The sequence below is a fragment of the Somniosus microcephalus genome, chromosome 26, assembly GCF_052327205.1.
Source record: "Somniosus microcephalus isolate GS21.2 chromosome 26, FLI_Smic_1.0, whole genome shotgun sequence".
Classification (NCBI taxonomy): domain Eukaryota; kingdom Metazoa; phylum Chordata; class Chondrichthyes; order Squaliformes; family Somniosidae; genus Somniosus; species Somniosus microcephalus.
Window position 1 is genome coordinate 32,850,343 of NC_141012.1, and position 26,675 is coordinate 32,877,017.

Sequence of the window (26,675 nt, forward strand, 5' to 3'; positions counted from 1 at the left end):
ATGGAAGATACATTCTCCTCTGTGTGTTACCTTCTAAGTCAATAAAAGCCTTGTTTTGTTTCGCTAACATCGAGTCTCGGGTTTATTGAGGCACATCAATTTTATTGACTTAATTTTCAACACAATGGATCAACTCTTGAAACCCGAACGTTCGGATTTGGACCAGCATGCTTCGGACGCATCGGCACGCTTCGGACACTGGTTTATGTGTATGGAATTCTTCCTGGACAATTCCGCAGCCGTCAAAGACGCTACGGACGTTGCGAGTATGAAACTCGGAATTCTGCAGAATTGGGTAAGCCACCGGGTTTACCCCCTCATCCAAGACGCCGACACGTACCCGGCCGCCTGCGACATCTTAAAGGCGCATTACCAGCAGCCTACGAATGAGGTGTATGCTAGGCATCTGCTCGCTACTCGCGCACAGCGACATGGGGAATCGGTGGAGGAGTTCCTAGGCACCCTGAAAACGCTTGGCAAAGACTGCAAGTGCCAAGATGTAAAAGCCGCAGTGTACACTGACGAGCTTGTTCGCGATGCCTTTATCACAGGCCTCAGCTCCACTTACATCCGGCAGAGACTGCTGGAAAAAACGGGATTGGACCTGAAACAGGCTGCGGACACAGCACGATCCCTGGATGTGGCCCAGAGAAACTCGGACGCCTACTCTTCAGCCCGCACCGTCCACGCCGCCACGTGTGCACCAAGGGCGCCGCCATCTTGGAAGGCATCTTCCCCGCCCGGCAGCCCGACACCGTCGGGGCCCCGCTCTCCCCCCAGAAGCCCTACGACAGCCGCGACGCATCGGGGACCCAACTGCTACTTCTGCGGGCAGCCGAAGCACACCAGAAACCTGTGCCCGGCGAAAGGCACCACCTGCTTTAAGTGTGGTAAGAAGGGGCACTTCGGGAAGGTGTGCAGAGGGAACCCCGCCGGAAAACCCGCCACCGCCGCGTGTGCGCCGTGGGAGCGGCCATCTTGGACGCCATCTTGCCCGACCTCGTGGGGTCCGCCATCTTGTGAGCAGACAGCGTGCACGCCATCTTGTCTCGATCAGGGCCCTACAGTGGCATCGGTCACAGTGGACCAGACCAGGCCGCACCCGCTATCCAAATCAATGGTGGACATCGAGGTAAACGGGTGCAGGGTTAAATGTTTAATTGACAGTGGAAGCACGGAGAGTTTTATCCACCCTGAACTGGTACAACAACTCTCCCTAAAGGTGGTCCCTACTCGGGGTACCATCTCTATGGCTGATAAAACCCAGACATCGGCCATTATGGGTTACTGCATGGTACAATTGTCCATTAACGGAACTGTATACGATAATTTTAAAGTATTAATCATGAAGAATCTATGTGCGAGCGTGATCTTGGGCCTGGATTTCCAGTGCTACCACCAAAGCATCACGCTCAATTACGGTGGGTCCCAGCCGCCCCTCACAGTGTGCGGTCTGGCTACCCTGAAGGTAAAGCCGCCTTCGCTATTCGCGAACCTTACCCCTAACTGCCGGCCAATAGCGGCCAAAAGCAGGAGGTACAGCTGGGAGGACAGGCGGTTTATCGCGACCGAGGTAGACAGGCTCCTGAAAGAGCGCATTATTGAACGCAGCAATAGCCCGTGGCGCGCCCAAGTGGTGGTGGTAAGGGGTAGCGAGAAGAAATGGATGGTGATCGACTATAGCCAAACGATCAACAGGTACACCCAACTAGACGCCTACCCGCTACCCCGCATATCAGAAATGGTGAACCAAATCGCCCAATACCGGGTGTTCTCCACCATCGACCTCAAGTCAGCGTACCACCAGCTCCCTATCAGACCAGAGGACCGCCCGTACACCGCCTTCGAGGCGAACGGACACCTCTACCAATTCCTCAGAGTCCCCTTTGGGGTGACGAATGGGGTCTCTGTCTTCCAGAGGGAGATGGACCGCATGGTCGATGACCACCACTTGCAGGCAACCTTCCCCTACCTCGACAACGTCACCATCTGCGGTCACAACCAGCAGGATCACGACTCGAACCTCGAGAGGTTCCTGAAAACCGCACAAAAACTCAACCTCACCTACAACGAGGACAAGTGCGTTTACAACACCACGCGCCTCTGCATACTAGGCAGCGTGGTGGAGAATGGGGAAATCGGACCAGACCCCGACCGATTGCGCCCCCTACGGGAGCTGCCCCTGCCCAACACTCCCAAAGCCCTGAAAAGGTGCCTGGGGTTATTTTCTTATTATTCCCAATGGGTCCCCAACTACTCCGACAAAGCCCGCCCCCTCTTGAAAGCATCCTCTTTTCCGCTCTCTGCTGAGGCCCATGGCCTTCAAAAGCATTAAGCAGGATATTGAGCGGGCCACGCTACAGGCAGTGGACGAGAACACTCCCTTTCAAGTGGAAAGTGATGCGTCTGACTTTGCCTTGGCGGCCACCCTCAACCAGGCGGGGCGGCCCGTAGCTTTCTTCTCGAGGACCCTCCAAGGGCCCGAGATCAGACACTCCTCCGTAGAAAAGGAGGCCCAAGCCATCGTGGAGGCAGTGCGCCACTGGCGCTACTACCTAGCCAGCAAACGCTTCACCCTACTTACCGACCAGCGGTCGGTAGCGTTTATGTTCAATAATAAACAGAGGGGGAAGATTAAAAATGATAAGATTCTTAGGTGGCGGATCGAGCTCTCCACCTTCGATTATGACATCATTTACCGGCCAGGGGCCCTTAACGAATCCCCCGACGCCCTCTCACGAGGGATGTGTGCCAGCGCCATCGGGGATCGGCTACAGACCCTCCACAATGACCTCTGCCACCCAGGGGTCACGTGGCTGTTCCACTTCATAAAGTCCCGCAACTTACCCTACTCGATTGAGGAAGTTCGGTCCCTGACCAGGAACTGTCGCACTTGCGCTGAGTGCAAGCCTCGGTTCTACCGCCCAGATAGAGCCCACTTAATCAAAGCTACACGGCCCTTTGAGCGACTCAGCTTAGATTTCAAGGGCCCCCTCCCGTCCGTCGACCGCAATGTTTACTTCCTGAACATTGTGGACGAATACTCTCGTTTCCCATTCGCCTTCCCCTGCCCAGACATGACCAGCGCCACGGTCATTAAATGCCTCAACAGCCTGTTCTGCCTGTTCGGTATGCCGAGCTACATCCATACGGATAGGGGGGCGTCCTTCATGAGTGAAGAGCTACGCCAGTACATGCTGTCCAGGGGGATCGCCACGAGCCGTACCACCAGCTACAACCCCCGGGGTAACGGTCAAGTGGAGCAAGAGAACGGGACAGTATGGAAAGCAGTCACTCTAGCTCTAAGGACCAAAGGCCTCCCTATCTCCCGCTGGCAGGAAGTCCTCCCAGATGTGCTCCATTCGATACGGTCGCTATTGTGTACTGCCACTAATGCCACGCCTCACGAGCGAATGTTTGTCTTTCCCCGGAAATCCACCTCAGGCGTATCCATGCCGTCATGGCTCTCCACCCCAGGTCCGGTATTCGTGCGAAGGCATGTGAGGGGCCACAAGACGGACCCTCTCGTGGAGTCAGTGCACCTACTCCACGCCAACCCCCAATACGCGTATGTCCGGCACGCCGACGGAAGGGAGGACACCGTGTCCATAAAAGACGTCGCCCCAGCCGGTAACGACAACAACCACGACAACAGCAGCAACAATGACCACAGCAACTCTTACCCAATACAATACAATACAAATCGCTTTATTGGCATGATAAGGTACATCTTATGTTGCCAAAGCATCAAAATACATTTATGGTTGAACACATAAACGCGGTTCCATTCATACAGTGTATAAACAGGTATATCCCTGAGTTTATAAAGATACATTCGCCTTGTTAATATATACTCTTGTCTTAGTTTACTGGTTGTCCCTCTGTTCATGGCAAGCTGTAACATAGTGTGCCGCCAGTGTTACACAGCTTCTCTCCTCCCCCAGTAGGAATGGGAGTTTTTGGTTGTCAGTCAGATTTCTGAATTCAGGGCATATTTGTGAGAATTTTTGGTAGAAATTCTCTCTGATGCCCTGATATTTTCCACAGGCTGTGAGGAAGTGCATCTCTGTCTCAACTACTCCCTGACTGCAGTGAGAGCATATCCTGTCTTCTCTTGGCAGCCTGGTCTGCCTGTGTCTGCCTTTTTCGATCGCTAGGCTATGTTCGCTAAGTCTGTACCTTGTCAAGGTTCTTCTCAGTTTGTTATCCTTTACCATGGTCAGGTAATCAGCTATGTTGTATTGTCTGTTTAGGGCCAAGTAGCAAATGAGTTTGCTTTGGGTTTTTGTTGTTTCTGCCCAATATGACAGATATTTTTCCTTTTGCTTAGCGACGATTGTGTTGGGTCGAATTCTTTGTGTTACCCTGTCACTGTCCTGGGACTGGTTATTGTTAGTATTGTTATTAGTTACTTTATTGAGTCCCAGGACTAGTTGACTGAGGGTATTCTTCTTTATGGTCAGCTCTTGGCATTTCAGGGCGTCGCAGTGATAGCATTGGGGGTTGCTCATTTGTAGGTGATTCCAAAATTTGGTGGCTCTTTTTTGGATAGTGATTATTAATGGGTATTGGCCTAGTTCCGCCCTGCATGTGTTGTTTACTGTTTTCCTTTGAGTCCGGAGGATACCCACCCACTACTCTTTCATCACCCCCGGAAGAACATCGACCAACGGCACCCCCACCAACTACCCCTTCAACAACCCTGGCGGCACCCCCGGCAGAGACCCAGGAGGCCACCGGGGGCACCCAGCCGACACCCGCGGCACCACAACAGCCACGTCGGTTGCAGAGGACTATCAAACCCCCGAACAGACTAAATCTATAGAAGGGGTGAATGTGATGAAATATTCCATTCATCACTCATCAGTATTTCTCTGCCTGTGACTGTGGTTGGTTTCAGTTTCATTCCCACTGTATTGTACTGTGTGTAGGGCTCCGCCCATACCTGGCTCCTATGTAAGCTGGCCCAGCCTGCAGCACATCCAGTACGGCAGACCTCTGGATGGAAGATACATTCTCCTCTGTGTGTTACCTTCTAAGTCAATAAAAGCCTTGTTTTGTTTCGCTAACATCGAGTCTCGGATTTATTGAGGCACATCACCATGTTTCCTACTTCAATTAGTATATTGACTGTAAAGTGCTTTGAGACGTCCGGTGGTCATGTATAAATGCAAGTCTTTCTTTTCTTTTCTAACATATTGTGCTTTAACAATGATTTAGTTTGTGAACTGAGATTATATACTGTAAAATTCACGCAAACATTCGGGCGCATTGGGAGCTTGGAGGGGAGGGGAGGGGGGGGGCCCGATATCGCGTGAGAAACCTGGAAGTACGTTCGGCGGGTCTGCCAGTGGCACTTTAACACAGCCAACTCATTATCATTTTACTTCCGGGTTTGGCGTCGAATGCACGGCAGCGGGCGTGCTGAGGAGCCGAATGACAAAAGCTCGACTCCAGTATTTAGCGGGCCAATCCAAAGATGGAATTTGGAGGCGTTGCAGTTGGAAACAAGAGAAGACAAGGTGTGACAATGGATTCCGGACGCTCCAAGGCTGCGCCCGCTTCAATGACCCCTCCCATGATGTACCGGTGGAGGCTGTGGGGAGCCGGAGAGAGATGCTCTTCCCCAGCAATGGGAGAAAGAAACCTGCTGCTGTCACAAAGGTGGTGTGGCTGGAGATGGCCAAGGCGGTCAGCAGCAGGAGCATAGTGCCACGCTCCTGGATTCAGTGCAGGAAGTGCTTTCATGACCTAACCAGATCAGAAAGGGTGAGTACAGTTGCACATTCACCGACATCCTGCTGTGAACCACCCACCCCCTCACTCTGCCTTGTCAAGCCTACTCCATCACATCACTCCTCACACCCACTTACCTTGCATGCACACCCATCTTTCTCTTTCTATGCACTTCCTCACATCCCCATCTATCCATCCACCATAAGAACATAAGAACTTAAGACATAGGAGCAGGAGTAGGTCATTTGGCCCCTCGAGCCTGCTCCGCCATTCAATAAGATCATGGCTGATCTGATCGTGGCCTCAACTCCACTTCCCTGCCCGCACCCCATTACCCTTGATTCCCTTACCATTCAATAATCTGTCTATCTCCACCTTAAATATATTCAATGACCCAACCTCCACAGCTCTCTGGGGAAGAGAATTCCAAAGATTCACGACCCTCCGAGAAAAGAAATTCCTCCTCATTTCCATTTTATTCTGAAACTATGCCCCCCCAGTTCTAGATTCCCCCACGAGGGGAAACATCCTCTCTGCATCTACGCTGTCAAGCCCCTTCAGAATTTTGATCCCCTCTCATTCTTCTAAACGCCAATGAGTATAGGCCCAACCTGCTCAACCTTTCTTCATAAGACAATCATAGGACTCACATTTAAGGATTCGGAGTCAAAAATTTTGAAGGCGATGGTCACTTTCACAGCTACTGGTAATGTCTGGCCTCCAGCTCCAGCAGGGAGCAGGTCTTCTTCTAGGAGGTTGCAGACATCTGCCATCATCTGACGCAACAACCTGAGCCTCCTGAAGCACTGGTGTTCCGACATTTCAAGAAACTCAACCTCTGCCTGTGAACCCTGCATCGCGGGTAGTGCCTCCTGCGAGCTGCACCCCTCTGCTGCTCCCCCTCTCTGCTGCTCCCCCTCTCTGCTGCTCCCCCTCTCTGCTGCTCCCCCTCGCTGCTGCTCCCCCTCGCTGCTGCTCCCCCTCTCTGCTGCTCCCCCTCTCTGCTGCTCCCCCTCTCTGCTGCTCCCCCTCTCTACTGCTCCCCCTCTCTGCTGCTCCCCTTCTCTGCTGCTCCCCCTCTCTGCTGCTCCCCCTCGCTGCTGCTCCCCCTCTCTGCTGCTCCCCTTCTCTGCTGCTCCCCTTCTCTGCTGCTCCCCTTCTCTGCTGCTCCCCCTCTCCGCTGCTCCCCCTCTCCGCTGTCCAGCTGCAGGTCTCTCAACAGCAGGCTGCTGCTGGTGCTGGTCATATTGCTCCTTGTCCGAGGTCCAATCTAAAGCAGCCAAGGCGCCTCCCTGCTGTGATTCGGAAAACCTCCAAAGTGTAGAAAGTTCACTCTCAACAAAAGCACTATGAACAAACCCTTTCCCATTAGTAAGTAAGAAAGCAGCTGTGAGTACTGTTTATTTATTGCAGTATTTCCATGAGTTTTAATCAGCCCCTTCAATTGCTATTGTGTTCTCGCCTTGCTTTCAATGCTGAGTTTCAGGAAGCCCGGGAAACCCATGGATGCAATGCTAAATTTAAAACTGTGTTGAAATATCGCTCCAATTGAGCGACTACCATATCATAGAATTCATAGAAATTTACTCCACAGAAGGAGGCCATTCAGCCCATTGTGTCCACACCAGCCGAAAAAGGGCTCTCCAGCCTAATCCCACTTTCCAGCTCTTGGTCCGTAGCCTTGTAGTTTAAGACACTCCAAGTTCATGTTAATAGGCAACCCTCTTCTCCCGAGGGTCTTGCGCACAAGCAGCCTAACACGCGCGAGTGAAATGCAGAAGTTGACGGGTTAGAGCCAGCTTCCCGACGTGCTCGCATTTTTGCTGGTTTTAACCCCCCACCTGCCTCCAAATCCACGCGCTCCTCCAGGTTAAAATTCCCCCCTCTGTGTTCATGATGTTCCTTGTTTTTTTTTAAATGTTGTCATTGTGATTTTCATTGGCCCAGAAATTCGGATCGGGGGCTTCCCGCGGGTGCAAGCCCCCGACCTGCACTTACCTTGCGTGCCAGCCGTTGAGCTGTGGGCCCCGTGGAATTCCGATCCGGGGCCTGGTCCAACTGCCGGCACGCAGTGCTTGCGTATCCCAGGGGCGCAGTTAGTTCGATGCGTCCCCTGGGATCACGTGGGCCATGGGGAGCCAATCGGAGCAGGGAATGCTCCATTCATAAGTCTGACAGGAAGTGTGGTCAAGACTTATAAATACTACGGCCCCTTCTTCTTACAAAACATCACTAAATCTTCAAATAAAGTTTTTTTTTTAAATCACATTTTTTTAAATGAACTATAAATTAAATGAAATAACTATTTTAAACAATAATTTAAATTTTTGAAAAAAATAAGTTTACTTTCTAACGGGGCTAAAAATAACCTTACCTTGCTTTAAAGTATTTAAAAATAATAAACCTGCGGAAAAAATGTTTTAATTTTAATTAATTCACCACTTACCTTGTAAAAAGCAGGCCTTATGCCTGCCTTTTACATTTCTAAATTCTGCAGGCTTACTCTCCCGGGAAAACCTGTGAAAAAAAACGAAGTTCGATGCGCACGCGCAGCCTCCCCTGCGCACGCGTTCGACCTCTGAACCCCTGCTTCCAGGGGAACAGAAGTGCCGGTTTCCCGTGCATGCGCAGTGCATGCAGGAAACTGGCACTTCCATTGGGCTTACGGGTGAGTACCCCGTGCGTACTCACCCGTGGAGACCCGAATTTCTGGGCCAATATTACAGGTAAAAATGTGCAATCAGGTCTCAGATTATGTTCAGCAGATGAGACATTTTATCCCATCAGGTGTCCTGGTTGTTGGGGAGCTGACTCTGCAGCATCTAGTCAGTGTCCTTGAGTGTTCAGTTTGTCACATTGAACTGTATATTTAATTATGCTGACTGGATCCACACAGCCTGGTACAGGGGCTTCACTTTGACAATTACGCATCAATCTATTTTAAAGGGGAATAGCATGACCTGCGTTTCTGACCTTGAATCAGGTGGTCTTAGCAGCAATTGTTGGCTTGCTGAAGATTGACACAGTTTATTTCCAAGACTCTCATTATACATACAATGTGTGGTAAGTATTTTCCTGGCCAACGTCAGGTCACTGGAGAACAAAATGGATGAGATCAAACTGGATCTCTCCACAAAGAAAAGGACAAAGGAATGCTGCGCAATGATCTTCACAGAGATCTGGCTGAACAACGGCATCCCTGACGCCACCATCCAACTAAAAGGACGCACGGTCTTCCGCGCCGACAGAACTGCAGACTCCGGTAAGAGCAAGGGAGGCGGTTTGTGCATTTACACTAACAATGCCTGGTGCACTAACACTGATATAATTGATAGATCCTGCTCGGCTGATTTGGAATTCCTCATGGTAAGGTGCAGACCCTTCTACCTGCCTCGGGAATTCATGGCTGTTATCATCACTGCGGTCTACATCCCACCACACGCTAATGCCAAACTAGCACTGAAGGACCTCTACAGGGCCATCAGCGAACAACAAACTGCGCACCCAGACGGAGCTTTTATCGTCGCGGGGGACTTCAATCACATAAACCTAAAAACTGTACTACCGAAATTCCACCAGAATGTCTCCTGCCCCACAAGAGGGGAGAACACACTGGATCAAGTCTACACGAGCATTGTAGACGCTTATAAGGCCATTCCGTGCCCCCACCTTGGGAAGTCTGACCACCTCTCCCTGTTTCTAGCCCCGGCATACAAACCGCTCATCAAAAGAGGGAGAACATCAGTGAGAGCAGTGAAAGTATGGCCAGAGGGGGCAGTATCGGAGCTTCAGGGCTGCTTCGAACGCACTGATTGGGGCATGTTTGCCCATAATGACATCGAGGAATACGCATCCACAGTGCTATTCTACATCAACAGCTGCGTTGAGGTCGTCACGACCCATAAAAATATCAGGACATACCCCAACCAGAAACCCTGGATGAACGGAGAGGTCCGCTCACTGTTGAAAGCACGCGATGCAACATTTAAATCTGGCGACGCGGCGGCTTACAGTGCAGCTAGGACCAACCTAAAAAAGGGTATCAGGACTGCCAAAAGGAAACAGACACTGTGGATAGAGGATCACTTCCGCAACAACTCGGACCCCCGGCGCATGTGGCAAGGCATCCAGTCCATCACTGACTACAAGGGCAAAAACACCAGCCCCCCGGTTAGCGATGCCTCCCTTCCGGAGGAGCTTAACAACTTCTACGCTCGCTTCGACAGGGACAACAGGGAGCCGGCTACCAAGGCCTTGCCACCCCCGGAAGACCAGGTGCTCTCTCTGTCGACCTCCAACATAAGGGGTGTTCTACGCGGAGTGAACACACGAAAGGCTGCTGGACCGGATAGCATCCCTGGACGGGTACTCAAGGAATGTGCTGATCAGCTGGCTGATGTCTTCATCGCCATCTTCAATCTGTCATTGGCCCAGGCAGTAGTCCATACATGCTTCAAGACCGCTACCATTATTCCTGTGCCAAAACAAACGGCTGTGACGTGCCTGAACGACTATCGACCTGTCGCACTCACACCCATCATAATGAAGTGTTTCGAGAGACTGGTCTTAGCCCACATCAAAGCCAGTGTTCCTGCCTCTCTTGACCAACACCAGTTTGCCTATCGTGCAAACAGATCAACGGAGGATGCAATCACAACTGCTCTGCACTCGGCACTGAATCACCTAGATGGTAAGGAGACCTACATCAGAATGCTGTTCATAGACTACAGCTCAGCATTCAACAAGCTGGCCACCAAACTCTTGGCCTGAACACTTCCCTCTGCAACTGGACCCTGGACTTCCTAACAAACAGACCCCAGTCTGTCAAATTAGGTAACCACACCTTCCCCCCCCCGACCCTGAACACGGGGGCCCCACAAGGATGTGTGCTGAGCCCCCTCCTCTACTCCCTCTTCACCCACGACTGTGTGGCTGTTAATGGTTCCAACACCGTCATCAAGTTTGCGGATGACACCACGGTAGTAGGCCAGATCACCAACAACGATGAGTCAGCCTACAGGGAGGAGGTCCAGCATCTCGTGAAGTGGTGCGCCAATAACAACCTGGCCCTTAACATCAAGAAAACCAAAGAAATCATTGTGAACTTCAGGAAGTCCAAAGGCGGAAGTCACACCCCCATCCACATCAATGGGGCTGTGGTGGAAAGGGTGGACAGCTTTAAGTTCCTCGGAGTCCACATCACGGAAGACCTCTCCTGGTCCCTCAACACCTCCTCTCTGGTGAAGAAGGCCCAGCAGCGCCTATATTTCCTAAGGAGGCTGAAGGGATGTAACCTGTCACCCCTGATCCTCTCTAACTTTTACCGCTGCACTATAGAGAGCATCCTGACAAACTGTATCACAGTATGGTATGGCAGCTGTAGCTACTATGACCGGAAAGCCCTGCAGCGGGTAGTCAAAACTGCCCAACGCATTACCGGCACCCGGCCACCGACCATAGAGCACATATACCAGAAACGCTGTCTACGGAGGTCACGGTCCATTATCAAAGACCCTACCCACCCCAGCCACAGTCTGTTCGCCCTCCTGCCATCTGGGAGACGCTACAGATGCATTCGCACCCGAACGACCAGATTTAGGAACAGCTTCTTTCCCAGGGCTGTCATCCTACTGAACTCCACAAATAAACTCTAAAGCCTGCACATCTGCCAATGCACTTTATTATGGTTATGTTAATGTTAATATACTACAAGCCAAATGTATGTTGAATGTTTAAATGTCTTAATCCAAATGTACACTCTCGGGAGCCGCAAGCCTACATTTCGTTGTACTGCACTTGTGCACTAACAATGACAATAAAAGTTGATTTGATTTTGATTTGATTTTGATTTTGTGATGATAATCAATGCCCTTTCTGACTGTAGACAGAAGAGGACATGCTTAGAGATTTATAATTATACAATTGTTTTGATCATTAACATCAAAGGGTGCTGGAATACCACAGGTAGCACTCAGACCGTATCTATAGAGTGTGATGGTCAGCCAGCAGATCTGCGATACACTGCTGACTGCACCTCACACTGTAAATTCACTACAGCCGAACTGTGTGCGTGTATGCTTGCACAGAGCTCTGTTCACGGATGATTCATTTTTAACATTATGAGAGCACGGGCAGGGTGGTGAACATTCTCAAGCCATTAACAAGATTTTAAAAAGCTGTTTCTGAAGTTCCCAGGAGATTCAATGAAAGGCCTGGGTACTTTCAAAATCTGACTTTGCACTGGGCTGGAGTTATACTGCAACTCATGTAAGCGCCAAACAAACTGTGACTACCTACTGCACAGTGTTTCAATTCTTACTTTAGTGTGTTGGGGAGTCGGATGCTGATCCAAACCAAGTTATACGTCCACTTTTGTGTTGTTACGCCCTGAAACCATTTCCCCATTGATGTGAAAGTGGCAGTATAATTATACTTGGGAACAAGAGTAGGCCATTCAGCTCCTCGAGCCTGTACAGTCATTCTATTAGATCATGACTGATCTGCAACACTACTCCATTTACTTGCCTTTGCTCCATGTCTCTTTATACCCTTACCAAACAAAAATTTATCGACATGTACTGATCAGTGCCTCAATCCATCATTAGTGCTACAATTTAAATGAAAATATGGGGGAGAAATTCATTATAGCCCCGTTTGGGGCGCTAAATTTTAAAAGTTTGGAAAATTAGTGCCAGGCGCTAATGTTTCCAAACTTTAAAAAAATTTGGTTTTGCTAAACCGCTAAACCGCTCCACTTCCTTCTTGGAGCGCAATCAGCAGCAGGCGGGGCGGAGACTTCAGCCGCGCTGCACACTGGGCCGGGCAGCGCCGCCGCATTCAAAGGCTCCTTCCCTCCCTTAAAGGGAAGGGCCATCGCTGCAGGCTCTGCAATAGAAAAATGACCTGCCTGGACCACCAAGGCAGCCGCGATCTCGCGCGATGAGCCCAGCACACAAGCAGAGTGCCGGGCTGATCGATCGCGGGCAGAAACCCACCAAAAAAACTGGAACAAGAAAGGTAAGTTTTTTTTTACTTACCTCGGCCACCTCGCCTTTAATCATCGCCCCCGAAGCGGCTGGCCGAATGATGCACGCCTCTTGCAGCTGTCGGTGTTTTTGCCTGGCGCTGCTGCAGGGGGGCAGAAGTCCATTTCGGGTCCGGGGCGATGTGCGCGGCGATGATGTCACAATTTCTGGGCAAAGGGGATCGGGGCACAACGCTGTAGTGCCGCCGCAAAACTCCCACCGAATATGGCGGGAGTTGATGTCAGCGCTGCGTCCGGTTGCAAAGCCATTTGTGCCCCCTCAAGGGTGCTAACAGGAGGCGCAAAGCACCCAATTTCACCCCCATAGATTGATGCACAATTCTTAAAATTGCTACATAACTCTTAAAGTTTATGAGTTAACAGCTGTAGTGACTTCCAGCTACAAGTATTTAATAAAACATGTTGTAGGCTACTATTTCAAACCCTAGAGATGGCCTCCATGTATAAGCTACAGTTTCTTCACACAAAGAGTGACCAATGGATTTCAAGGCAGAGTTGTGGAGACAATAACCCTGGAACCAACCAACAAACAAATAGATGCCTTATGAGAGTGAGGGAAGGAAATTTTTAATGAGAGGAGGTCTATTTATTAAGATATACACTTAGGACTAGCGTCACCAGGTTCAGAATTTAAGATGGTGTAAAGAGAACAATATTAGTCGATATATTTTCTTGAAACAACCAAACAAACAACCACACAAGTATTTTCATCCCAGACAATGTCTGGCTATAGATGGGAATACAACTCACCCACATAACTGAGGGAAATGGTGAAAACGTTTCTCTGTCATCAAACTGAGCCATCGGGCCCTCACAAACTTGTGTGTGTAGGACGAGCACAGTAGACAAGTTCTCCTGCCTACAAACTTACGGTAGGAGTTTTTGTATCTATTGCTACACCCCTACAAGGGATTCTCCAATTACAAGAGATGGATCAGCTTAACTCCCCCATTCTGCCCAAACTAGTGGAACAGCTCTTGCCCTGAACCCTGGAACTGACTGCATCTGGAACACATTTACTGGCAGTACCTTTCTTCCTCTGCACAACATACAACACTATTTCAAAGCAACCCAACACATCAGGAAGATACTGTTCCTGCCTTAATGGCTCTACCCTTTAGCCCTAATACAATATACTGCTGGACTATAAACACGACATATTATTCTTATATAAGCTAAATGCACATTAATAAAGCAGGGGATTAACTCTGCAATTTAAACACTGTTAAATTCACCAAATGTGTTTGACGATTTTTTGCTGTAATTTTCTTTATTATGGGATAACTTCCTCTCTTCATAGCAATATTGTGAACATGTAAATTATACACATTTACAATTTCACAATAAGTAATAAATCTTCCCCATTATTTTTAGATGAGCCTGACTGGGTCTAAGATTACATTCAGCAATTGATACATTTTGTTCCATAGGTCATCCGGTGATTGGGGAGGTGACTCAGCCACATCTGGTCAGCGTCCTGCGAGGAAAGTCAGTCACGTTAAACTGTACCTTTAATTACACTGCAAATGAGAGTGATTGGATCCATACGAACTGGGACAGAAGCCCTCCAGGTATCGCTGATACTCCCGATGAAAGTAATGAGCATAACTGCATTTCTGATATTGCGCTGGGTGGTTTTAAGCACTGTGCTACATCATTGAAGATTGAAAATGTTCCTTTCAAATTCTCTGATTATAATTATACCTGTGTGGTGAAGATACCAACTGTCTACCCGCCATTAGAGAGAAGAGGACCAGGAACACGATTGCATGTCGATGGTAAATTGGGTGTATATATTATCATAAATGGACAATAGTTTTATATGTAGCTACTGTTGCATGTAAATAATTTAATATAATAAGTACAGGTAAAGATAATGGAACACAGTGTCCAATATGATCATTTCTGAACTGCTGGGACCATGAAAGCTCAATTAGTCAAAAATAATTAATCTTGGATGTAAGGTTGGATATGCAGTCTAGAGTTCTGTGTGATTTACCTTTTGGGGCTTTATTAGAGGATTCAGTGAATTCATGATGGGGCAAATGGCACTTGGTATTTGGAAAGAACTTGGTGGGCCACAGGCCTTTTCTCATTCTATTCTTTCTTATTTACTTTTCTACAATAGGTATTCTGATCAGTGCCTCAGCCAATTATGGGTATAATAATATGTGGATCTACTCCATTACAATTAAAAACAGGCCTGCAGATACAGCTTCAGCAGAGGGGATTCAACATTGGTAATCCACAGTGCCATCCCTGAGGCATATTTCTTCTCCATAGTCCAGGAATGCTGAAGCCAACTGCAGTATATCAGCCTCAACTGCCATTGGCTAATTCAGCACAGGGATTGGGCCTAGGCCCTTCCTCATCTGTACTGTCCAATTACTTTTTATTCTTGGAATCCATAAAGGCCCAAAAAGACAGTTTAACTGAACCAATCATTTGACTCCCCTCCCCTACAAATGGGACTGAAAGCAAAATAATAATTGATAATTAACTGCCTGTCTGACATCAAGTTGTGGATAGGTTAGCACTTTCTCCAGCCCAGCATCAACAAGACTGAAGCCATTCTTTTTGGCTCCCACCAGTCTTTGTGCCTCCACCAGTGATCCCAATCCGCTTCCCAAATGCTTGCTTAGGCTGTAACCAATTGAGTGCCGCCTCAGTGTCTTGTTTGACCCAGAGCCAAGATTCAAACTCCACATGGAGTCTACTGACAAGGTTACCTACCTCCACCTCCATAACATGTCTATGTTCCTACTTCACCCCCAAAAGCACTGAAACTCTCGTCCACTCCTTTGTCCCCTTTGACCCTTTTGTCCTTGCAAACCACAGGCCCATCTCCAACCCCCTGACCTCGCCAAAGGCCTTGAATGCGTGGTCACTTCCTAAACTGTTTTTTTAACATTAGTGATATTTGCACCTCACTGGGAGACTGCACATTTTACAACTGGAAATATATATGTAGCTTCTTAGAAAATGCCAGCTTTAACTGCAATAACTCCATTTAGGCATCTTATAATATTAGTGTTACCTGTAATATAATATACATATAATTTAGGTTCTTCATTTCCAATTCTTATTTTTTCCCAATCATACATAATAATTCAATTTAACTTAAGATCTTCTAAACAAAACTAATATAATTTCAGATCCTTCATTGCTTGAAAATTCAGTAAAAATGTTGAGGCATTATGCCACAAATCCTATGTAATTTCAGGCTATCTGTTGGCATCTTAAAATAGCAACATAAATCACAAAAGCATCACTACAATATAAAGAGAATATAGATACTTACTGCGCCTCTATCACAATAGCAGTGATCCATGGCACAGGAAGAGGTGATGTCCACATTGATATGCATCTACTGAGTTTGGGCCTAAAGAGGTGAAATCGCACAATTCCCATTGAAAAGAACATTGGGCCTCATGCAAAATTAGACCGATTAGACAAAATCATTAAAACGAATAACTGAAATAGCATTCTTATCACTAATGGGAAGTCCCTTTATGCGACTCTGCCACTCAATGGGTTACGCGACCTTCACCAATCATGAGATACAAATTATATTCATGCTGCACCCCGAATATAATTCCCTTAATGAAATGGAATTGCTACATGCATTGAGTTTGTAAAGCTTGCTTGACATTGGTTTGCTTTAGTATTTAAGTACAACATAACGTTATTTTGTATTGTATGTTACAGTCCCACCATCTCCTCCAGCAATTTCTATTACTCAGGAAGAATTAGTAGCCGGACATGAGTCTATTGTGAAGTGCCTCGCTGGTGGATTTTATCCTCAGAATATCTCTATTAAATGGCTACCCCAAGATCAAAACATTTCTCACAATGCTCAATCTTCAGAAGCAGATGATAAAATTAGATATACGACTAGACTGCCCACCTTAAGGAATTCGGATGGCACATTTAACGTTACCAGTCAAATGATTTTTAAGCCCATCTTGCAAGAAGACCATGGGACAATCTGTACTTGTCAGGTCTTTCATACGACAAGTAAAGAGTGGATAATAAAAAATATAACCCTAAATGTGAATTGTAAGTATGTTAAATTAGTATGTTTTTTGATGGCCTTTTGTTTTTAATTTTTGATTATGTAGCACACTTCTAATGAAAGTCTGAGGTGGCCTAGATGCTAACTGCTTCACTGAAGCTTTAAAAGGTAATTTGGAAATGTCAGGCTGCAGTGTCCATGTGAATGGGCAGACTGAGCTTGGAGTGTCCAAGTTAGCATACTGTCCTTTCGGCTCTGTGATCTGGGTCTGAAATCCAGCTCAGATGGTTGGGATGAAGCCCTTCTGTCTTTTGTGTGTGTAATAGTCTTACATTAGTTGAGCAATCTTAATGAAACTGGCCCTGCAGATGGGGTTGCTCTTCTGTAGTTGGGGCAAAGGCACATCGTTTGGCAGAGTAGGGAGAGTTTGACTCTGAAACTGGCTGTGCTGTACTTGACTTGGGAGTGCTTGAAGCAGACAGTGATTGATTAAAATCAAAAGGTGGTCCACTCTTTGCTAAAATTCCTTGCCTTGATGAGAACGGAAAATTCACCAAAACACTTTTGGGGAAAAAAGGGAAACACAGAACAAGGAAGGGACAGCAAGAAACAAAAAGTGTAGAAATCTAATTTTATAACATGTAAGATGGACTTAAGGTGATGTATTTTTCAATAGAATATATTTCTCTTTAATGAATATATTGGAACCTAGTAGACTGCTCATTGAGGATGTCTGCTTTTCCTGTAGAAATTGTTGATTTCAATGTAGGCTTATAGTCTATGGATTTCATGTTGGTAAATGACACTCCTAATGGGTAATCAAAGCAGAAAATGCTGAAAATACCCAGCAGGTCAGGCAGCATCTGTGGAGAGAGAAACAGAGTTAAGGTTTTAGGTCAATGACCTTTCGTCCTAATTGTATAACAGGTTTCAGCAATTTATGTTTAAGTTTACAAAACAGCCGAAATGATATTTTCAATAATGGCCCAGTAATTCGGGTCCCAGCGCGTGAGTACGGAAGGGGTACTCACGCGTGGGCCCGATGGAAGTGCCGGATTTCAGGATGCACAGCGCATGCGCTGAAAACCGGCATTTCCTGTCCTCTGAACCAAGGGGTTAAGAGGCGGAACGCATGCGACGTATCAGGCAGCGCGTGCGCGCTGAATTTCCTTTTTTTGTAAAGAGTTGCCCGTGCGTAAAGACCTACGGTTTTTACGCTTGAAACAACCAGACGTAAGTACTTAGTTTTACAGGTAAGTGGTCGATTAATACAATTTAGAATTTTTTTTCCACTGGTTTATTATTTTTTAAGAATTTACAGTAAGGTAAGTGTATTTTTAGACCCGATTTGTTAAAAAATTATTTTAAAAAATGTGATTAATTGTTTAAAATAGTTTTTTTTACAGTTATTCATAGTTCATTTATTTAGTGGGATGTTTTTTTAACTTTTATTTGTAGTTTAAGTGCTGTTTTGGGTGCCCTGAGTTTTCATGAGTTTGACAGTTCTTACTATCAAACTCATGAATGAACTTTTGCAACCTCCCATTGGTTGCCCAGTGCCCATGTGATCCCAGCCGGCTCATCAAAATAACTACGCTTTAATTCTGTTTAAAACTACTTTACATTCTTCCAAATAATGTAAAAGTATTTAAAACTTTATAAAAGTTACCTAAAGATTAATAAAAATACAAAATATTTATTTAAAATGCTGCTCTGCATGTAAAATTGCTTTGCAGCTTGTGTTAAAAATTGGGGGCGTGGCCTATGTTAAGGAGACCTCAAGGGGCGTGTCTAACTTAGACTCCGCACTCGAAGCTTCGTGCTGGCTGCACTCCTGGGTGGCGCGACATCAGACGCTGCCCGGGAGTAATCAACTGAAAACAGGAATTGCAAGCGTCCCGGGAGCAGAACGGCAGGCGCGCCGGGTAAGTGCACATCGGGGGCTTGCACGCGCGGCAAGCCCCCGAACCTAATTTCTGGGCCAATAAACCTGATCTGTGCAAACTATTCACTATGGTGAAGGGCTCAAATACCAAGGGATCCAGATTAAAAATGAGAAAGGTAGGAATAAAAAGGGGAAGTCAGTGGGACATTTTCAAACAAGGGGTATAAATTCATGAAATAAAATACAAGGAAAGACTTCTGAATTATAATATAAATGATCTCAAGAACCTATTAGATGTATTTCTGAAGACACAGAGATTGAGGGAAATCTTGAGAAGGTGATGCCCATCTACTAAAATGGGCCTGGTCAGTTGGGCTTTTTCCTATTCATAAAAATTCTTGTCAGACCGATTTGCTGTGTCAGTGTGGTAGAATGTAGTTCTCCATGTATGGCTTCACATGTTCCTGATCACAACATGATGGTAAGGAGAGATATCACCACAAGAAGGAAGGGAGGGGAAATTGGAGGGTAAGTCAATCTGTGTTATTCTTGCACATTACAGAGACTGGTTTGCGAGTGGTGTCAACTTGGGAGTGGTTTGTCTGCCTGTCTTTTGGTTAGGAATACACATTTAATAAATGTAAATAGAATTCCATTTTAACAATTAGTCCTTTCATAAGTGTAATCAAGAAGAACAGTTACCCCAGTCCTTTTCTGTTACAGTTTTGTGCCCTTGGATCAATATTGTAATGCACAATACATATATTTATACATAAAGGACATACCTACAATTGATGTTTCAATTTCCAGTCAGCTTTGTCTGTTCTCTGAAAAGATGTACACAATTCTACAAGGCTTTATCGAAGCTGCCTATATGACTAATTACTTTTCATTTCCATTGTTCTGATCCAGATGGTCCACAGCCCATCATACGTTACAGGACCTCTGATTCAGATCAGCTTCAACCACTGCTCCAAGGCAGCATCCATGTTACGCCCCAGTCATTCCTTGAACTAAAATGTACAGCGTACAGTAACCCAAAACCCACAGTTATCTGGCAAAAGAAATTATTGGGGCAAAGCATACAATTGGATGCTGGAGTAAACAGTTCTGGCTTGAAGAAAAGGAGTGTTGATGATTCAGACAATGGAGAGTATATTTGCAGAGCAGAAAATAAATATGGCTTTAAAGAACTTGCTGTAGGAATATACATAACATCTGGTTGGAAAAGTAAGTGCAATGATGCTACCTGCAAAAGGGAATGTTTCTTCATTATGAATTCTTAGTGTAGAACAAACTGAAACAAGATTAATTTATTATAAAGTTAAAACATTAACTCATCTTTTGTCTTTCTAATGCCTTTTCACTTCAAATTAAGATGATTTAATTTTCCAGTATACAGACCTATAAGAAAATTAACTCTGTGATCAGTAAGGCCATAAACCATGCAAGATATAGGGGGAAAAATTCAGTTGTTTGCGCCTCCCGTTAGCACCTTAAGAGGGCGCTAATGGGGCACAAAGCAACTAGCGCCCGGGCGCGGCGATGTTTGCGCCGCTCGCGAAATTAACTAGACATTTTGCGGCGGCGCTAAACACTACCACTACGATCTCCTGCGCCGGCATTTTGTAACGTCAGTCGAGTGTGCAACGCCCCGTTAGCGCCCCGGACTGGATATTGAGTGGTGCCCCCTGTCTTACCGCCTGCCGCTAGCAACGACAGGTTGAGGGGAGCGTTATGCTGTCAGAAAGGGACTAGGGGAGCGCTATTTAAAGGCGACCACTTCCTGCCTTTTTTTGTTGGTGACATTTTTGCACCACGCATTCAGAGAGAGAGAGAGACTTCTGGAGAGATTCAACGCTGTGTGAAGGAGTTTTGAGTACTGAGCAGCACTTTGCAGGTTTATTTTGACTTGCCCTTCCTTGCTTCGCCAGCGCTCCGAGGTAGCGCCTCGCTCCTCGGCCTTTGCGCCTTAAGACAGGTGTGAAGCGCCTAATTTAGCGCTCCAATCACCTCCAGGGGCGATAAAAGCCAAGTTTGCTGTCGGAGGCGATAATTAGCGCCAGGCGCTAAACTTTGCGCACGGCCGATAATGGCGCCCCAAATGGGGCGATACCGAATGTTTCCCTCATAATATCTAAGAAAAGGATCAGATGACTCCTTAACTCCTTCACCTTCACTCCCCATCAAAAAAAATCTGGTGATTTACCATCCATGACTAGAGGATTACCACCCTTCAGAGGGCCAGTACACTACTGACGGAAGGAGATAACCTCAAAGAGAAAGTTAGGCAATGAAATCATGAACTAACAATTCATTATTAATATACTTATGATAATACAAATAGCAGCATTTTAATATTAAACATTATGAGTACACAAGGTACTTGAGTAGATGTTATTAACTGACAATTAGTATGTGAGGTTACAACAGCAGTTTGAATGGATCACAGTAAATCAATATAAGTTGGGCTCTACTTATTAGAAGTTGATATTACACTTAAGGTCCAAGATTAAGGGTTTTTTAGGCTAGATTTCATATATAGCTGCCAAGTTAACAGCTTTGAATAGTTAGGAGTTCGGATATATTAAGACTAGCTAATTCAGTTAATTGCTGATAAGCTCGTAGTTTAACAACATTAGCAATATTCCTTCATCTTTTCCAAACTTGTTCTTTCAAATCAACATAGTAGAGTTTGTGGTCTCATCTCTCTTTGAGCTGCTTGTGCTGGCCTCAGAGACCTCAGTAGTAGTATTTCATCCTTCTTCTTTCTCAACACTAACTTTACTTGTGTTCTCAAAAACTTAACTTACCTACAAGTTAACGTACAATCTCTAAAATCCTGAGAAAATTAGGGGCATCAACTCATCTTGATGCACAGATTGCATGTTGGACAATTCTGCCAACTGCACATGCTCAAAATGCACAGATGAGGTTGAAAATGTTTCCATCAAGTGTGAGGTAAAATTAAAAAAAGTCTCATTGATTCCCAGGCCTTGAAGGAAAAACTCAAATAAGTCAACTTAGTGGGTAAAGTTAATTATGTCATTGTGAAATATGTAATTTTAATCTTTTTTCTTTAAAACTTTACTTTGGACATTAGAAATTTTAGTTACAGAGGGGAAAAAAAGTGGATGAAATTATTTTCAAAAGCATTTTGAATGATTTGATTGGTTCACAACAAATTGTTAATGGTGAATTGTTTATATTTAGGTAAAGCTTTGCCATTATAAATGTTGACTTCCATTATAAATATTTCCTATGGATTTTCAATGTTAAATGTTGATATTAAAAGTGTGATTCAACATGTATGGAAGTGTGTATCATATCCAAGATTCTAGAATATGTATATAAATATGCCCTGGATCACCAGGCACAAATGTCACAAGGGCTGAAGTCAATATCTCAGCATATCAATCATTTCTTGAACAGAATAGCTGGATTGATGGAAAGCAACTCAAATACAAATAGGTTAGCAGTGTTGGTGAATATAGCTTTATCTGTAATGCAGGTCTGAGGCTTGTACCAAGCTTAAAACAGTAATATTACGTGGCTAAGACCTACTGAATTGTAGAAATAGGGACTGACCTATTCCTACCTCCTGCACAGTGCGACGGAGATCCTGCACTGGCACTAATGGAGAAAATGAAATTTAATTCACAAATCTTGAAGATATTACTATATTGAGTCAGTTCACCAGGAATGCAATTTAGCTAGTATTTGTCACCATTCTTTTACACTGAAGCGGATCATGAGAAGCTCAAACTACTTTTCTGTTCCTTCACAGGTAGTTTTCCTGTCCGATCTGTATCAGTGCCAATCTTTGCGGTGTCTGTAATTTTATTACTGACCTGGGGCATTAAATGGAAAGGTAAATTAACCAACAGCTGACGAGAAGCACAAATGCGAAGTGACAGTCTTAATAGGCATTAACTCATTCACCACTTGATGTGATTTGGTTTAGTTATGAGAACTTGGAATGAGCAAAAAAAATCAAGCCATCAAACCTGCTCAATAAGGTATTCCTACAATGATTGGTCATGGGAAAATGATAGTCAGCACCATTATTACAGTTGTATAGAGTGGTTGCAAGATGTAGTAAATGAAGTGTCACAGAGATAGCATGTCACGGGTGATGGATGAGCATGCTATTCAGTACTGAATCTCTGCATCAAATGAAATGGTCATTTAAATGGATGGTTGTAAGCATAAATATTAATAGAAAGGTGTAGATGTTCAATATGTTCTGAAATACAAGGGCTTAAGCTGGAATAAGATTGTAAAAAAAATACACATTTCTGAAAATTATTAGCAATGCACAGTCATTTTGGAGGTGGTTAAGAGATGTGCTTACTTGTAGTAAGCCAATTTATTTCATTAAAGAATTCTGAGATTTCATCCGGGCTGTAGTATCAACTGGTGGCTTGGAAGGATATGATAGCTTTTCATTTCATTTCTATGCCCAGCAGAGCTATCCCTGTATGTGGAGGTCCTGGTCAAGACGACCGCATAATTCAGTCGTAGTCTCTATCGTGAATTATAGACAATAAAGGTAGATAGGTTTGGCAAGACTTGAACATGTAGCTCCTGCAACAAGGACAAGAATGGACCAAATGCCTCAGGTGAAAGTATGCCTGATTTTCTTAGCTTCACGTAAATGTTTCCTCTTCTAAATATAGGAGCACCATAGGAATTCCGAAAAGGAATTCTCATGCTGAAAATTGAGCACACGGCCTGTAAAATAGTAGCAGTCAGCAAGAGTGTGGTGGGCAAAGGATTCTGCAGCAACAGTGTTGCAATGCAAACAAAAAAACACCAAACACCAGCAACAACTAATGCATCAAGACAATGCAGAAACGATAACCAGAAGTGCATAAAAGAGGGCTTTCAATGCAATAATAATCAAACGGACCTTTAAGAAATAACCTCCCAAATACCACAACAATGAAGCAAATAAAGAGTGCAGAATTTTCTTAATAATGCATAATTCTTCTTATTCCCCAGATCGGGACTGCCCTTGCAACTGTAGGTAAGTCATAACCGTGCTTGTTACTCTTTTCAGTATAAATGATAGATTGAACAACTGTTTGATATAATTTGCACCAAATAACATGCACATATACAAACACCAAGCAACAAACCTTTATCATTGCAGTGTACAGTTCAGGAAGTTCTAAACCTCAGACTCTGAATGACCGTGGTTGTCTCCACAGCCTGGCTTCCTTTTGCACTTTGCTAGACATCAGAGTTTGGATGAACTGAAGTTTCCACAGAGTGAAGCATGGAGGACCAGCCAGGAGAGTATTGCAATAGTCCAGTCTGGAAGTAACAAAGGCTTGGACGTGAGTTTTATCAGATGGTGGGTTAAGGCAGGGGCAGAGGCGGGCGATGTTATGGAGGTGGAATTTAGGCGGTCTTTATGACGGAGAGGATATGGGGTTTGAAGCTCAGCTTTGGGTCGAATAGGAAGCCAAGGTTACAAACAGTCTGGTTCAAACTGAGACAGTTGCCAGGGAGAGGAATTGAACCTGTGACCAGGGCACAGAGTTTGTAGTGGGGCCGAAGATTATGGCTTTGTTCCTACTTAGACTGGATGTCAGATATGCAGTTTGACAACACAGAAGCAATGGACGGTTCGCGACAAATGTTGGAGCTGTATCTCATCAGTGTACATGTGGAAGTTGACCACATGTCTTCAGATGGTGTGCAAATGAGGAAGGGGATGGGGTCAAGGATAGATCCTTGGAAGGGAAAAGGAAGGAACTGTTAAAGGGCTGGAAGAGAAGCCATTACTGGAGATGCTCTACCTAAGATTGAATAGGTAAGAGTAGAACCAAGCGAGGGCAGTCCCACTGAGCTGGATAAGGTAGGAGAGGTATTGGAAGAAGATGATGTGATTGATCATGACAGAGGCTGCAGAGAGATCAAAAGGCTTGAAGTGCGATAGTGCACGGTGGATGTAAAAGATCCTATGGCACGATTTTGAAGAAGAGCAGGGGAGTTATCCCTGGTGTCCTAGCCAATCCTTTATAAAGTCGGCAGAGTACATCTAGACTGCGAATGCCGACTCAACCGAGACAAGACAAGGCATGAACACAGGACAAGTGCACTTAGAGGTGTTACGCAGTATATATAAATTACAAATGATGCATTTGGGATGTGAGTCCTTACTGGAACTTCACACTAACAAAGCACAATACAGTGTGAAAGGAGAAAACCTAATCAACAGCTTTACTGGAGACTGTAGCATAAGACACAAAAAATCCAAACAATTATCTGCTCTCAGATGCACCACCAAAAATAATACTCATTTCATTCCCCTCAGAGCACAGACCATTCAGCTTCATGTTATAACGCAGAGGCAGATGTAATAAGCATCATTGTTTTAGAAGCAATAATTCATTTTCAAATCTACCAGACCTCTGAGGATTTGATAGTTAATTAAATAACTTGGTTGGATTGTCATAAAGCCATTTTTTCAGCCAATCTAGTCCTAGAACTTTATTACCAAAAATGTGGACATGTCAAAGACAGCGAATCATCCTTTGACATGAAAGCTCGAGTTAGCGCGGGAGCAGAATTGGCAGCTAATCATGGTGAAATAACTCATTGTTGCCGCAGTAAAGATGAAATGGATTAGGTGGAATCAATGGCAGGGTAAGGTTGGACTATGTCTGTGGAAGAAGCTGATTCAATAGATCAAATTACCTTGCTCATTCTGTACTTTATGTTCTTAGGTCGATCTCGACTAAGCTTCACTGCAGCAGATGATAGAATCATCCCTCACAGCTGTGCCATTTTTTTTCTCATTAGGAATTCAAAGCAACACGAGATCCAAGGGAGATTGGTCGAAAGTGCCACAGTAGAAGATGTTGATGCCCATAAGGACAAAATAACAACAACAGAATTCTGAGCACCTGGGGGTTTCTCATCCACAAGCTGTTAATCATTTTTACAAAGTATCATTTAGACCAGAGGCTCTTTTTTTTTTGTCACGCCCCCTTTCAGAGGCTCATGTCCCATGTGTACCCTACCCTTTTCTAAAAAAACGGTATTTATGCAAGGAACAGGTGGATTTTATTTTCTTGGCGTATCTAACATATTGTTAAAGACCACTCACCAACCCCAACCTTTTGACAAAACAAAGTTTCCCTCTAAAAACTGCAAATGCTCTTCTCATGGCACTGTACTCTCAGCTAAAGGTGCTATAGCGCAACAAAATAATGTTTTATTCCTCAATGATAAGCACAGGCTGATCCTGTTGATTTAATTTTATTTTAGTTCATTTCCAATGCCAAAAAATTAAGTGGAATCAGAGGCTAGTTACAGCACAGAAGGAGGCCACTCAGCCCATCGATTCTAGAGAGGAGATATATGTAAGGGGCCTAACACCAGGGACCCCTGAAAAATTGCCCCACCCAATATAGGGTTGGACATTAGTCCAAAATTGGCTTTTGTTACGTCCATTTTACATAAAATGAGTGCAACGAGGTCCAATTTCTACCCCATAAACTTTAATGTGTGGAAGAGGTTACAATGGCCAACAAACCTATTTTGCATTTGCTATCCTGTGGATGTCTGACAGCCTGATACAATCATGAGCGATACATATTTGATTTCCTTTGTTACTGGATGTGACATATATCTCAGGCAGGCTTGCCCTAATTCATAAGGCCTTCTGAAACCATCAGAAATAGAGGGAAGGTAGGGGTGGGGGGGGTGGGGGGGAGGGGAGGGGGATGGGGGGAGGGGAGGGGGATGGGGGGAGGAGGGGGGTGGGGTGGGGGGTGAGGGAGGAGGGGGGGAGGGGGGGTGGGGGGGGAGGGGGGGTGGCGAGGGGGGTGAGGGGTGGGTGGGGAGGGGGGGGTGAGGGGGGGAGGGGGGGTGGGGGGGGTGGGGGGGTGAGGGGTGGGGGGGGTGGGGGGGGTGAGGGGTGGGGGGGGTGAGGGGTGGGGGGGGTGAGGGGTGGGGGGGGAGGGGGGAGGGGGGGGGGG

The 26,675-nt window shown here is 45.7% G+C and overlaps 1 protein-coding gene across 1 annotated transcript in view; it reads left to right on the forward strand.

The window, feature by feature from the left end:
• The window catches only part of LOC147100389 (lachesin-like), a 50,070-nt gene extending 24,291 nt beyond the window's left edge, over positions 1–25,779 (forward strand). Inside the window, exons 3-8 of the mRNA XM_085968234.1 lie at positions 14,212–14,559; positions 16,490–16,840; positions 19,594–19,911; positions 22,469–22,552; positions 23,686–23,710; positions 25,495–25,779. Coding sequence (XP_085824360.1) covers positions 14,212–14,559; positions 16,490–16,840; positions 19,594–19,911; positions 22,469–22,552; positions 23,686–23,710; positions 25,495–25,594 — 1,226 coding nt within the window. The 3' untranslated portion in view covers positions 25,595–25,779. The remainder of the gene's footprint in view (positions 1–14,211; positions 14,560–16,489; positions 16,841–19,593; positions 19,912–22,468; positions 22,553–23,685; positions 23,711–25,494) is intronic.
• Positions 25,780–26,675: the final 896 nt, after the last annotated feature.